This window comes from Opisthocomus hoazin, chromosome 6 (genome assembly GCF_030867145.1).
Source record: "Opisthocomus hoazin isolate bOpiHoa1 chromosome 6, bOpiHoa1.hap1, whole genome shotgun sequence".
NCBI lineage: Eukaryota > Metazoa > Chordata > Aves > Opisthocomiformes > Opisthocomidae > Opisthocomus > Opisthocomus hoazin.
In genome coordinates, this window is record NC_134419.1 from 49833526 (window position 1) to 49845772 (window position 12247).

Below are 12247 nucleotides of genomic sequence, written 5' to 3' on the forward strand. Positions count from 1 at the left end.
AGCCTCTGCTCCTCAACTTACATATCCACCAGCACCCGCTGGGTACAAGTTCACGCTCTTTTGGCACTGCAGCTGTGCAACTGCGTTGAAGCCCAGCTACACAGGCTCAGGTGAGTGAACACATGGCAGGCTGGGAGAGACACAGGTGCTGGATGGCATGGGCAGTGGTCCGGAGTGGCTCAGAAACAGACAAATACCGGGTCGTCAGGAGTAAGGGTGACAGCAGACAGCACAGGTCGATGCTACCCCATATGTCTGGCTGGCCGCGTACGTGGGGACTATTTCTAGAGGCATAGAATCATAGCATCATTAAGGTTGGAAAAGACCTCTAAGATCATCAAGTCCAACTGTTGTGCATGCTTCACTGCAGAATGTCAGGCTTGCCTGTTGCAGCTAGTCCTCTTCTCTTCCCCAGTCTTCATATTCCGTGTGGCTGCAACGCATAAGAGCTCCGGGAATGCCAGACAAGCCAGAACAAATCGTTTTCTGTTTTAAACCTGGCCAGTGCCCTCTCTCTCTGACTTTCCTGAGGCCAGTCTGGATAAAGATGGTGCTCATCCATACTGTACATCAGCAGGCAAACTTTGTCACCAGTGCTGCTCCCCACTGTGTTTCAAGGGTGCTGTATTCATCACATGCTGAATGTGCAGCAGCTTGATAAATTTTTCAGATGGGTTCTCTATTTGTACTCCCAAAGGAGGTTTCTACTATAACTGCAGCATTGTCTGGGACCGATTTTTGCTATTTGCTTAAAAAGAAAAAAAACCCCAAAGTCAAAAAAAAAAAAACCACCAAAGTTTTTGCATATTAGGCTAAATTTCTGATTTTTTTTTTCTTGGAATCCTAGTACACACCATTTGAATTATCCTTTTGACAATGCTGTGGTGTGGTATGTGTTCAGTGACAAAACATGTCATGGGTTGCTGCTAGTTCAAACATCTGAAGTAGGGAATCGTGAGGCTTCAGCAATCCACGTTCGTGTATTGTGAAAATGCATTTTTTGCACTGGGACACCTCTTGGCTGGCAGAGAGGCACCTGTTTTGTTGGCTGATGTCACTGGAGTGCCTCGGCCGTCACCAGTTTGCCTTCTCCAAGTCATCACCTCCCAGCTTTTACAAACTGCGTCAGCTTCCCCAGCAGAACTCTCTTTCCTGGACCCCTCCAGCTCTGCCCAGGGCACAGGGGCTGTGCTGCCCACTGAGCTGGGCCTTGCTGTTCTTGGTGCCCCGGATGCACACAGACTCTTCATCCCTTTCCCTCAGGAAAATACACTGATACAGATAAAAAGATTAAAGTTTGCTTCTCTAAGATACATCATTATTGAAGTATGCAACTCTAACTGTGTGTAGTGTCTCCAGATTGCTTGTTTATTTTCAACAACAAAAAAAGACATGAAAATCTTGCCTAAAGTCCATTTCCCTGCTTTAAATTCTTGACTGTCCCCGAGCTTTCTGTGCCCTGAAGTCAGAGCTGTTTGGCAGGCCTAGGATTCCCTCATGGCTGCTTAGTATCGCTGCTCACCTCTTCCCTTGGGCAGTTAGCATCGTCTTAGCTGGTTATAGAGCTGCCTCAGCCTCGAGAAGAAACACTCTTGCTGAATCCCATGCTACAAAGCGTGCCCTATTACTCTCTTTTTGATCTTTGACTCTTCAAGTCTCTTTTACCTCTATATAGCACTAATAACACAATTTCTTTGTTGTTCTCCTTCCTAGGAAATACAATTTCTTCATATCCTTTCTGTATATTCTTTCCATCCCATCCCTTGGTTCTCATTCCAAGCCCAGAGAAGATGAACAAAAATTATTTTATCCAAGATGCGGAGAGATCAGACTGAGATCATAATAATTTTAAGAGCTGGCATATTTTCAGACACGTGCTGGTGCCACTCCTTTTTTACTTAATGACCACAATTACTAGCCAGAAACAGAGACAGTCATGAGGATACAGACACAGATATCAAACAGGAATTCCTCAGTTGTCTGTAGACAAATTTTCAAATCATCATCTCGCCAATGGTGGCAATTTTTTGGTTTGTACCTACATTCAGCAATGATGTCCCTTGAAAGGATTTTAATAGTTTCAAGTGCTGCTGTGAAATAAAGGCAAACACAAATGACAGGTCATGTCACTTCTGTATGTGGCGTCTCAGTGCCCTATAAACGTTTCTCAGCTGCTAAGCATTCTAGCCTTTCACACGTTGTAGCACAGCTACAGTATGCGTGAGCCACATCTGCTGTGGATATATAATCCTCTAGCTCTGTCATCAAAAGCTGCATCTTCCAGTCATTTTTATTTATTTCAAAAATATTTTATTTTTAAAAATGTAAATAAAATTTATCAGCATCAGGCAATAACATTTATACCTGAAGATTAGTTTGAAATAACTACAATTATGTTAATCATCTAAAATATATCTAAATATATTTAATACATGAGTCCAAAAAATTTTTTAGACAAGTTAGATAATTTTTAATGTACCTATCTTTCCATCGTATACTTCCAGATCTTCCATGAATACTTCCAAAATATAGTAGACATTTCTGAGGATTTTTTTTTTTCCAAAGCCATTTGCTTTTTTGTCATATCCTATTTAAAAAAGTTATTTATAAGATTATGAGTCAGGATTTCATGACAAGGGTACAGGTAGGTATCTGCTTAATAATCTGTTCTCCCCAGATAAACATTAATAATGAATTCTGCTTCTGTCCACACTGAGATCAGTGGGGACTTGGCATTGACTTGGCAAGAGCAGAGTCCGAATTTACGTGACTGAAGTTTTAAATGAATCAAAGTACACGTCACCCTCTCAAGACAAAGCTGGTGAGAGCTAGGAGATACTTCCGCTGATTACAGCAGGTGTTAGGGTAGGCCTTTACCAGTGGGAAAGACACTGTGTTTATTTTGTCCGGTCAAAGGGGAGTCTTTGTGGCCTGAACTTGTGCTCCTTCATCTGGTGAAAGATGAATAAATGAAAATGTACTGAAAAGCTGGAATCTTATTTTTCTTCATGTCATTATATAAACATCTAATAATTTGTTGCCTTGATTTCTTTCAAAATTACTATTCTAAAATCTAAAAGCAATTTAGCAAGCACTGCGTCTTTATCTAGGAAGTTGCCAAGGGCACAGACTGTGGTCTTAGTCAGTAAGACAGGAATCTTCATGTGTTGCCCCATCAGAGCCTGCGTCTGAAAGACTTTTCTGGGAACACCAGTTGATAGAAAGTCTAAACAAGTAGAGATTTTTGCTTGGATATCACAGCCAGATTGCACGGGCATGGGGTATAGCTCATGGGTTGGGTTTTGGAAAGGCAGGTGCACAAAAGATGACTGCAGCATCTGAGTAGAAGGTGTTGGCCTTGAGGTCCCACAGATACCAGTGCAGCACTTTCCTAGAACATTTTCCAATGTTTAGGTAACGTTTATGAATAGTTGCTGTAAATGAAAAATTAAATAAATATTTTTCTTATGCATCCTAGGGAGAGATTAATTAATGAGATCCGTATGTTATTAACTTCCATTTGCCAGATCAGTTCATAAATCATAGATAGCATTACCCATTATATATTAAATATGATTTAGTTGTAACAAATGAGGACAACAACTATTCTAGACAAAATACTCAGAAATTTGCAAAAATGCAGAGAGGACATTCCTCAACTTTTTAATTATTCATTAAGAAAAATAAATTTGCCTTGCTGGTGAGGGATGAAGAACAGAAATCTTCAGCTACGCAGACACAACACATTTATGGAGCGGAATGATAGATGCACAACAAAACCCCTAACTATCCAGTCATTGTGATACCATGGTTAATACCCCATAAATGCTGAGAATGCTAGAAAAAGGTGCTATCTGTAAAATTAAATGGAAGAATAATCTGATCAGCTGGCAGGAGATTACTGTTGGACCGCGTGCAGCTGTAGAACCGCTATCAGGAAGCTGCTGAACGAGCAGCCCTTTACTAACGATGGGAATGGAGGACGGCTTTCTACCGCAGTCACAGTTCTTGCTCTGCTGGGCTGAACACCCAACACTAGCAGTTTGTTTCTGTTCAAAAAAATCACAATGCGAATCACTGGTACCAGAAGGAAGAACGTTGATGTTTCGACAAAGTGATTTGTCAGTGTTGGTGATATACCCACATATGTACAGGTGTCTGCTGCAAGGAGCACACTGTTTAACTGGTATTGCTCTCCTCCTCTCCCTTTCCCCCTCTTTCCAAGAAGACCTGCTCCTGACACTTGTGTATTTTTATCTGGGTTGGAACAGCAAAGAGCACATGAAGCTAATGGAATTTTCCAGTGTCTCTGCCAGATCATGACAGATCTGTCGGAGTTGGGGCCAAGTGTTTGGAGGTTTGGAGGAGAGCTTGTCCTCCACAGTGATGTAATGTGAAGAACAAGGAGTCTGGGGGAGCGGAGAATGCCTTTCTGCAGAAAGTCAGTGGCTAGGGTTTTTTGTTGACAACTTGGAGAAGTGTTTTTAACAATTAGCCTCTACTTTTTAAAAATATATCAAGCCCTGAAAGAGTAATGCTCTTCTAATATCAAAGGAGTGCTTTGCTGTTAACTGCAGCAGGAGCAAAACCTTTTTTGTTTGCTGCTCAAATGCAAAAACAGTGCAGAACCTCTAATCGCGTTTTGCCTTAAAGGTCTGCGTGAGTTAATCACGCCGAAATTATCTATCGTTCTCATTAAGAGAAGAGCTGCTAACTAGAATGTAGGAGTATTATAAAGTAGCTAATTGGTTTATTTATTGCGAGTTCTGCAATTAATACAAGGTTAATTCTTTCAAAAACTATTAAGCCTGGAGCAGCTGAATAGTTAGGAGGAAACAGGGGGTGATCATTAATATTGATTTTACACATGAGAAACGATCTCAGGAGGGTTTAGCGTTTGGGCCTGTTTCATTAGCTCATTTTCTTAGCAATCTGAAGACAGGTTTGTATTCAGCTGAGTTCAAAATGGCTGATAATTTCAAAATCAGAGTAGGCAGCTGAAATTGCAAACTACACACTGGTCTCAGCTTAGGATTGTAGGCTGCATACAGCAACGTGGATTTCAATGCTAATTAAATAAAAACACTGCCTCGTAGCAAAGGAAAAAATGAACTGAAGCAGGTCAACGGTGAGAGGATGGATACATAAAGGTAACCAGTCTGAGCAAAGCCTTGGGGGACCGACTGCAAGTCTTCAAACTAAGCATAAGGCAGAAGTTGTTTGTTGCGTATCAAGAAAGAAAAAGGAGACTGCATGCAAAGTTAAGGCAGTCTTTTGGTTCTCACAACCTGGGACAAAGGCACACAAAGTACTGTGCAGTGTTCTTCCTCGCCAGTCAGTTCCCGGAATGCTTATGCCTTTTAAGCTGGTGGTTGTTTTTCCAGGCGGAAGACACAGACTCTGAGGGCAGAGAGTAGGGCAGGGAGGCCTGGACCTGGCTGGGGGCTGTCGCTCCCCAGGGCAGCGCTTTGCTTCCGTGCAGGCAAGGAGTCCGGGTTCCCAGGGCCGATCACTCTGCCGCTTGGGGATGTCTGGTGCCTCGCCACAACACGGTGTTTAGCACAAAAATGGCACAGAGAATTTTGAAGGAAGGCAGCAAGCGACAGGACACATCCATAGAACGATGGTGGTTTCCTTCAGCTGAGGGCCAGGCCAAGTCCGACGGTCGCCCCACTGCGAAAGGCGGCGTTTGCTGGTGGCCCGCAGCTGAGCGCCGCAGGGCTGCCGCTCCTCCCGCTGACTGGGCAGCAGTGACGTCTCCAGCCGTTAAACACTCGGATTGGCCTAAAAGTCGGGAGCTGGGGTCTGGGCAGGGGGATTCGGTGGTTTTTTGAGTAATAGTTCAAATTATGTCTATTTGTCTTTTGGCTCCTGAACTCCTATGTTCATGGTCTTTATCTTTTTTTTCCTGAAGCCTTGCACCTAAAACTGAGGTGAACTGCTAAATAAATCTCCAGCTCCCAGCACAAGGAGCTGGCAACAGGAATTGTAACAAGCGGCCGTCCCTTTCTGGGTTACTGAATCATTCACAGGCCAATCCCAATTTTTGCTGTGTCTTCTCGTTCAAGAACTTTACTCACAGGCTTTTTTTTGTGGGAGGGGTGTTTTGTTCTGAAAATCGCATTCTGCTATTTCGTATTCAGACCTTGTGGTTTGTCCTCTTTAGACATACCGGGTGGTTTAGGATTTTGCTCTGTGTCTCTCTTAAGGACACTCATTCTCTCATCTGTATTCCAGCAGAGCCTCAGAGGCTTTCCACAGCTCAACTTCAGGGGAGAACTCAGCAGGCTTTTGTGGAAACACTATCCTTGCCCAAAATAACTAAATCTTGAAAAAAAGAAACGTTTAGCTGCTATTAGTTTACTATTAACCTGTCTCACATTCTGGTACAGGATCTAAATGTTATATACAAAATAAAATATTGCACATAAATAAGATCTACAGTAACACCAAAGTTGCTTGTAGCTGAAATGAAGCCTTTGATCTTTGCTGTAACCAGCAGACATCCTTGATTCATTTCACATCATCAGTGCTATAAACCTCATTCTCCCCCAAAAATCCAGGATTACTCATAACCAAAAAATGATCATTTTTAACATCATACTTAAAGACCTACTAAAAGATAGCATTTAGAAATAGATCAATTCGACTTCATTTTATTCCTTTACGAGCCTCTGTTTCATAGCAGTTTCGTATAACTGTTACCAAACACCTTTGCCAACAAACCGATAGTTCTCTCAACACATTCTCTCACTACAAGAAGAAAACAAAGTAAGATCTTTAAAAAAAAAGAAAAAGAAAATATCAACTTGTGTAAACATTGAATTTACATTACACATTCTCTGTGAGAATATTTCAAGCCAGCACTGCCGTTGCACAGATTTAGGAGGTTCTTTCTTGGAAAATCAGAAGTCAAATTAATCAAAAAAATGAGTGGGACAGAGACCCACACCCAACTCGTTGGTGTAAGAGAGTTTTTCTGGACAGGATTTCCTCACTGACGTCTGTTTTGGTATCATCTGATCTCACTCCTTGCATAATAAAAAAAAAATCAACAACTGAAAATAATAGCATGCATTCCGCACTGTTGTGATTTTAGGACTATATACGGAACTGCATGGTTTTGTTGTCATCTTTTGTTTTCTTACAAAGGAGTTCTGGTTATGAAACACTTTTTCCAGTTCAGCTTTTAAAAAAAGTAGTTTATAAAAAGAAACGATTAAGAAGTCAGTCATGTATGCAGAGCTCAAGAGCTCAGAAGCATGGCATCATTATGCACAGTTCTTGTTTTTAGAGAGTACCTAGTTGTTAAACAAAACAAAAAAAATTAAAAATTATCTCTGCTGGGTAATTTCTGCTACTGAAATCCACCCAAAATCGTTTCTTAGTTCTCACATAGTTTAACATTTAGTTCCTCTTCACTCCTCCTTGTCCCTCTTGTCCCCTCCCCTTTTTCATTCATCAGCCAGGGTCTAAATTCTACTGTCAACATTTAGATTTTAGGTACCTTTGGTAACAGAATTAATTGTCTTGCTTGGCTCTATAGCGTCAGGAATAACAACATCATTTGATGGCAAAAACAGGAAAAAAAAAAGTATTTTTATGGACGATATATATTGCAGAACAAAAGCTTCAGACAGACCCTATAAGGTACCAGTAGAGACAAGGTACAGCAGAATTTTAAAATATGTACTAGTTTAAAAACAAAAATAAGTTGCCAGCCAATCAAGCATGTTCCACGGAATATTGATCCTACATGTACAAGAGTAACTGAGGATGTGGAAGAGCAGAGGCAGCATCAGCACAAGTAAATGTACAAGATCAGCAGGGCAAAGCGGTCTGAACGGTCGTGCTATCCGTGTGATCTTAGCACAGTGCTATCAACTGGGCAGAAACTTTCAGCATTTCTCTAGTGAGAGGGGACCTTTATTCTCACAATCACTTCAGGAACGTTTTTAGTCACACAGTTTCTGTGGGCTCAAGTTAGGAGTTCTTTTGCTGTCATCATCTTTAATACTCTGGAATATGCACTTCCTGCGCACACAGCCGCAAGTAGGAAGGTTGCAGCAGTGCCTGGCAAACAGTTTTGTACGTGCATCTCTGAGCAAAAAGCCCTTAGCACTGTTAAAAAAAAACCTTCTGCACCTCTTTTTCTATGCACCTCTTTGCAGAAAAGTCATTTCAGAAAACTGCTCCCGTCTTGTTGGAGAGAAAAACGCACTGCAGTGCTGGCAGACACAGGACGCACACCCACCCGCACGCCCCGAGACAGCTACACACTAATTAATATCTGCCTCAGAAGACAAAGTTCTGAAAGGAACAGCCATACTTGTTAAATACCTTGATAGTCTCAGGAAGGTTGAAGTGCTGTCTTTTCTCCTTTAATCGTCTCAATACGCTGTCCATCGTTTCTTCTACCGAGAGAGCTGGTTCCATGCTTGTGGCCTCCTGTGTCCCAGCCTCTGTAGAGGCCCCAGTGCTTTCACAATGATCATTTCTTTGGGGTGCTCTAGAGGTACAGTTTTGCTCTTCTGACATTCTGAGTTTCAGCTCTGAAATGCAAATGACTTGGCGAGTAAATAGATTGGAAGTATTTGCAAAGAAGTGTCCTCTGACACGACAAGAAAAAAACATCCACATTTCTTGCATACAGTTATTATCATACCACAGTTGTGTAGGAAAGTAACTCTGCTTCACTTCAACGTGTAAGATCTTTTACATGGTTAAAGTGAAAACCAATGGTCAAGGGATGAGCTGTGTCCAGAGCAATGAAGCCCACAGCACACACGCGCTTCTCCTTTCCCTCCAAGCACATCTCTGACATAAAAGGTATTGTCGTGGGTGAGGACTGAAGAGGCACTGGGTTAAAGAGGGGGGCCGGGGTAGGAGTCAGTGTAGAATTTCTGTGGGAGTGAGGTTAGCAAAGGGGCTTAAGAGGACAAACAGCACTTCAGAGTTTTTGGGGGAGTCTGGGGGGCGGATACGGAAGCAGAGCTCCCTCTCTCCCGCTGCTCACTAAACCCATGCACTGTCTGGTGATCTGATGTCCAGATGAGTAAGACCATGCCCAAGCCTGATGTGGGGATTGTTGTCTGAGGACGCGGTCCTTCACAGATGCCTTCCTGGACAAGAGGCAGTGTTCCTGCAGGCACTGCCCCACTCTCAGCCCGGCTGTGCTCGCCTGCTGTCCTGCGCTGCTGCAGGAGTGGGGAGGCGAGCAAAGACCCTCCCCGGGAAGGGCTGGGGAGGCTGCGCTGGGCTGCAGGGCCCACCATGCCAGCCTGCTGGAGCCATGTGCTCCAGGTCTGCATAACCAAACCACTCTTCTCTTGCACAGTTTAAACCATAACCCTCCCATCCAGAGGCTGCACTGCCATCCCAGCCAGGCTACTGAGCTGGTCCTCACAGGGAGAATCACCCACTTCGCTTAAATGGCTTCCCTTGGCAAAAGAACGCCTGAGCAACGAAGAAGAAGACATATAGGTTACAGTGTGTCCTAGCTTCCCAGTCAGCAGCCTGCCTGGGCGCAGTAAAGTGTGTAAGTATATGAGCTTGACACCAAGTCAAAGACCCTGGAGCTCTAGGAATCTGCACAGAGCAACAAGGAAATTGAATTACAGTCTGAATTAGCTCCCGTAAAACCAGGCTTTATTCCTAGCGTATACCTGGCTGGTGAAGGACCTTGGGCAAGGCAGAGACTGATGGCTGCAAATATGTTAAATTTATTGAAATCCATGCAGAAACAGTAACATATTTTTTTTAGGTGTGACAGTCCAAGGATACAGGCTAGGTTTGTAGGGAAAAACAGCCATTTTTATTGAACTTGTGGAGCTAGGAAGGATGGACAAGCCTTACAAACTTGATGAAGGACCTACAAGAACTTGAGTGGTTTTCCATTTCAGTTGCACCTATCTCATGAACCTCATGAAGCTTGCTTCACTTAAAAGCAGTGTCATTATTCAGGATAATAAAATCAAGAATGTTCACAGCATTGAGGCATTTTGGGCGCGCAGGTGAGGCTGATCTACAAAAGCCAGACCCCCCTGGCTAGCTGAAGCAATGTTTGAGTCAGAGAGGTAATTTTCAGAGAGTTAACGATGTAGTTTGGTCATTTCCTCTCGTTTGCCCTTCCTGCATTTGTAACGCAAAGTTCAAGTCTGGGGTGGGGGGAAAGACATCTAGTAGTTATGCAGCCTAGTATCTAAGGGAGAAATTTCCAGAAGAAATTTATTGAAAGATGAGTTTCTAATTATTTACCACAATCACACCCACTATATCTACATTTTTAACTATATCCAAAACAAAGACAAAACATAATCTTACAATTTAATTAGTAGTAAGAATCCAGTTATAAAGGGGAAAAAAAAGATTTAGATCAATTATAAATAGCCTTTAAAAAAAAAAAATCCATCAGTCCTGGCTACATTCTCCCTGATGGCAAGCATGCAATATGCCCAGAGACATGAGTGGAGTGGTATGCAGACAGTCAAGGGCAGAACTTGACCCTCAAGACCAAACTTAGTATCTGGAAAAGACCATTTTTTATGATCAAAAAAATAAAAGCTTTAGAGTTGTGTAATCTCAGTCCTAAAGAAACATTTTGCACCTACATTTGTACTACTACAAGGACATTTTTAACTTTCTAGTTCTATATTTTAGACACATACAAATGTTCAGAATAACATTGCCTTTTGCATGAATGTTTATAGTGATGAAGAGACGATGTCTTTTCCCCCCTCCCCTTTTCAGCCTTGTTGTGAAGGTTGAACTGGCTTACTTTAATCCCTGCTTTTAGAAATTAAGGCAAGCCATATCACCTAATTTCTTTGTTGTCATTGGGAGACTTATCACCACGCACTAGTGAAAAATAAGCAGAGAACTGAGGTTAGAAAACTAACTCTAAAATACTCCAAGTACACTCATACTTCCAAACACTTCAGCAGTACAGTGACATGACAGGCTGTTATGTACCTTTGAGCTGCTTACGACCTTTGGCCAAATCATTCATCCATTTCAGAACTTCCGGATTGGAAGTCTTGTCACCATGTGAAGGCTGAAGGTAAAAAAAAAAGGGAAGAATAAAAGAGGAGGAATTGATGGTTCTACAATCAAACAGATAAAAACCTATCCATACACAGTGTGCTAAAAAAACGTCTGTAGTTCCTGCTGAACTGTATCTTTGTGTCACGCAGAGCATTTGGCTTGATCACGGTACTAATTCATCATGCCTTATCTCTCCCCGTTGTGGCACAGTGCTACAGGGATCTGAGTATTTTGGCTCTGATCCTAAAAAAAAAAAAAAAAATTTAAATCCTTGACTAATTGGATAAGTAATCTCAGTGACTTCAAAAGGACTGATCAAACACCTAATGTTAGTCAGGTTCCTAAGTGCTTTCCAGGATGGTAGCCGGAGCACTCTGTCCTTTGCAGGGATAAGGCCTTACTGTTTAAGACAGGGATTCTCTTGCACTTTAACAGCACTCTAAACATTTCAAATTAACTGCTTAACTAATCAATGAAAAAGTCCTGTGCAACAGAGTGATTTCACAGACAACAAACAGCAAAATCGTTGTATATCAGTTCTTTGCATTTAAAAATTGCCTCCAAATTAAGATCAGTTTACACTGGATCTTCAAAACTCAGGTACTTAAAATGGCAAAACAGTTTTGCAAAAATAAACCTCTGAAATAATAATTTCTTTTCTGGTCACAGTACGATGACTGGTTAAGTATGAAATTTTACTCCTAAGAGTATGTGATGACCACAGGGCAGTGCAATTCACAAATGTACATTTAAGTTTGTAGTCATTGCTGAGATTACAAGGCAATATACAATTAGCAGAATTTTCATTTTAATGTAGTCATAAAAGATCACAAACTTCCCTGTGTCGTGGTGTACACATCCTTCGCAGCACGGGTGTTTTGGTGTGTTTATACTGCACAATTCACATTACATAAACTAGCTCGATATGAGTGATGATCGTGCGTGCGCTGCACGGAGGACACCATTGACCACAAGCAACTCCCCACCAGCAACACCACAGTTCTTATTTCTCTAATTTCTGCCATCAGTTTCTACTGCGCCTCATGCTTTGAAGGTTTACAGGAGTCTGCTGGAATGAAGGAATCTGCACAGCAGAGCAACAGTTTCCATGAAATGACGTCTACAAAGTAAACATGTAGCTTTTCATCTTTTCAGTCATTTCGGTTCACAAGCCTGTCAGCTGTGTTTCACTGATTCCCACTTC

At 42.1% G+C, this 12247-nt stretch overlaps 1 protein-coding gene across 1 annotated transcript in view; it reads right to left on the minus strand.

Moving 5' to 3' along the window:
• Positions 1-12247, minus strand: part of FAM13C (family with sequence similarity 13 member C) — a 134046-nt gene that overhangs the window by 6825 nt on the left and 114974 nt on the right. The window contains exons 14-15 of the mRNA XM_075423051.1: positions 10972-11053; positions 8341-8552 (exon numbers count right to left, since the gene is read on the minus strand). Coding sequence (XP_075279166.1) covers positions 8341-8552; positions 10972-11053 — 294 coding nt within the window. The remainder of the gene's footprint in view (positions 1-8340; positions 8553-10971; positions 11054-12247) is intronic.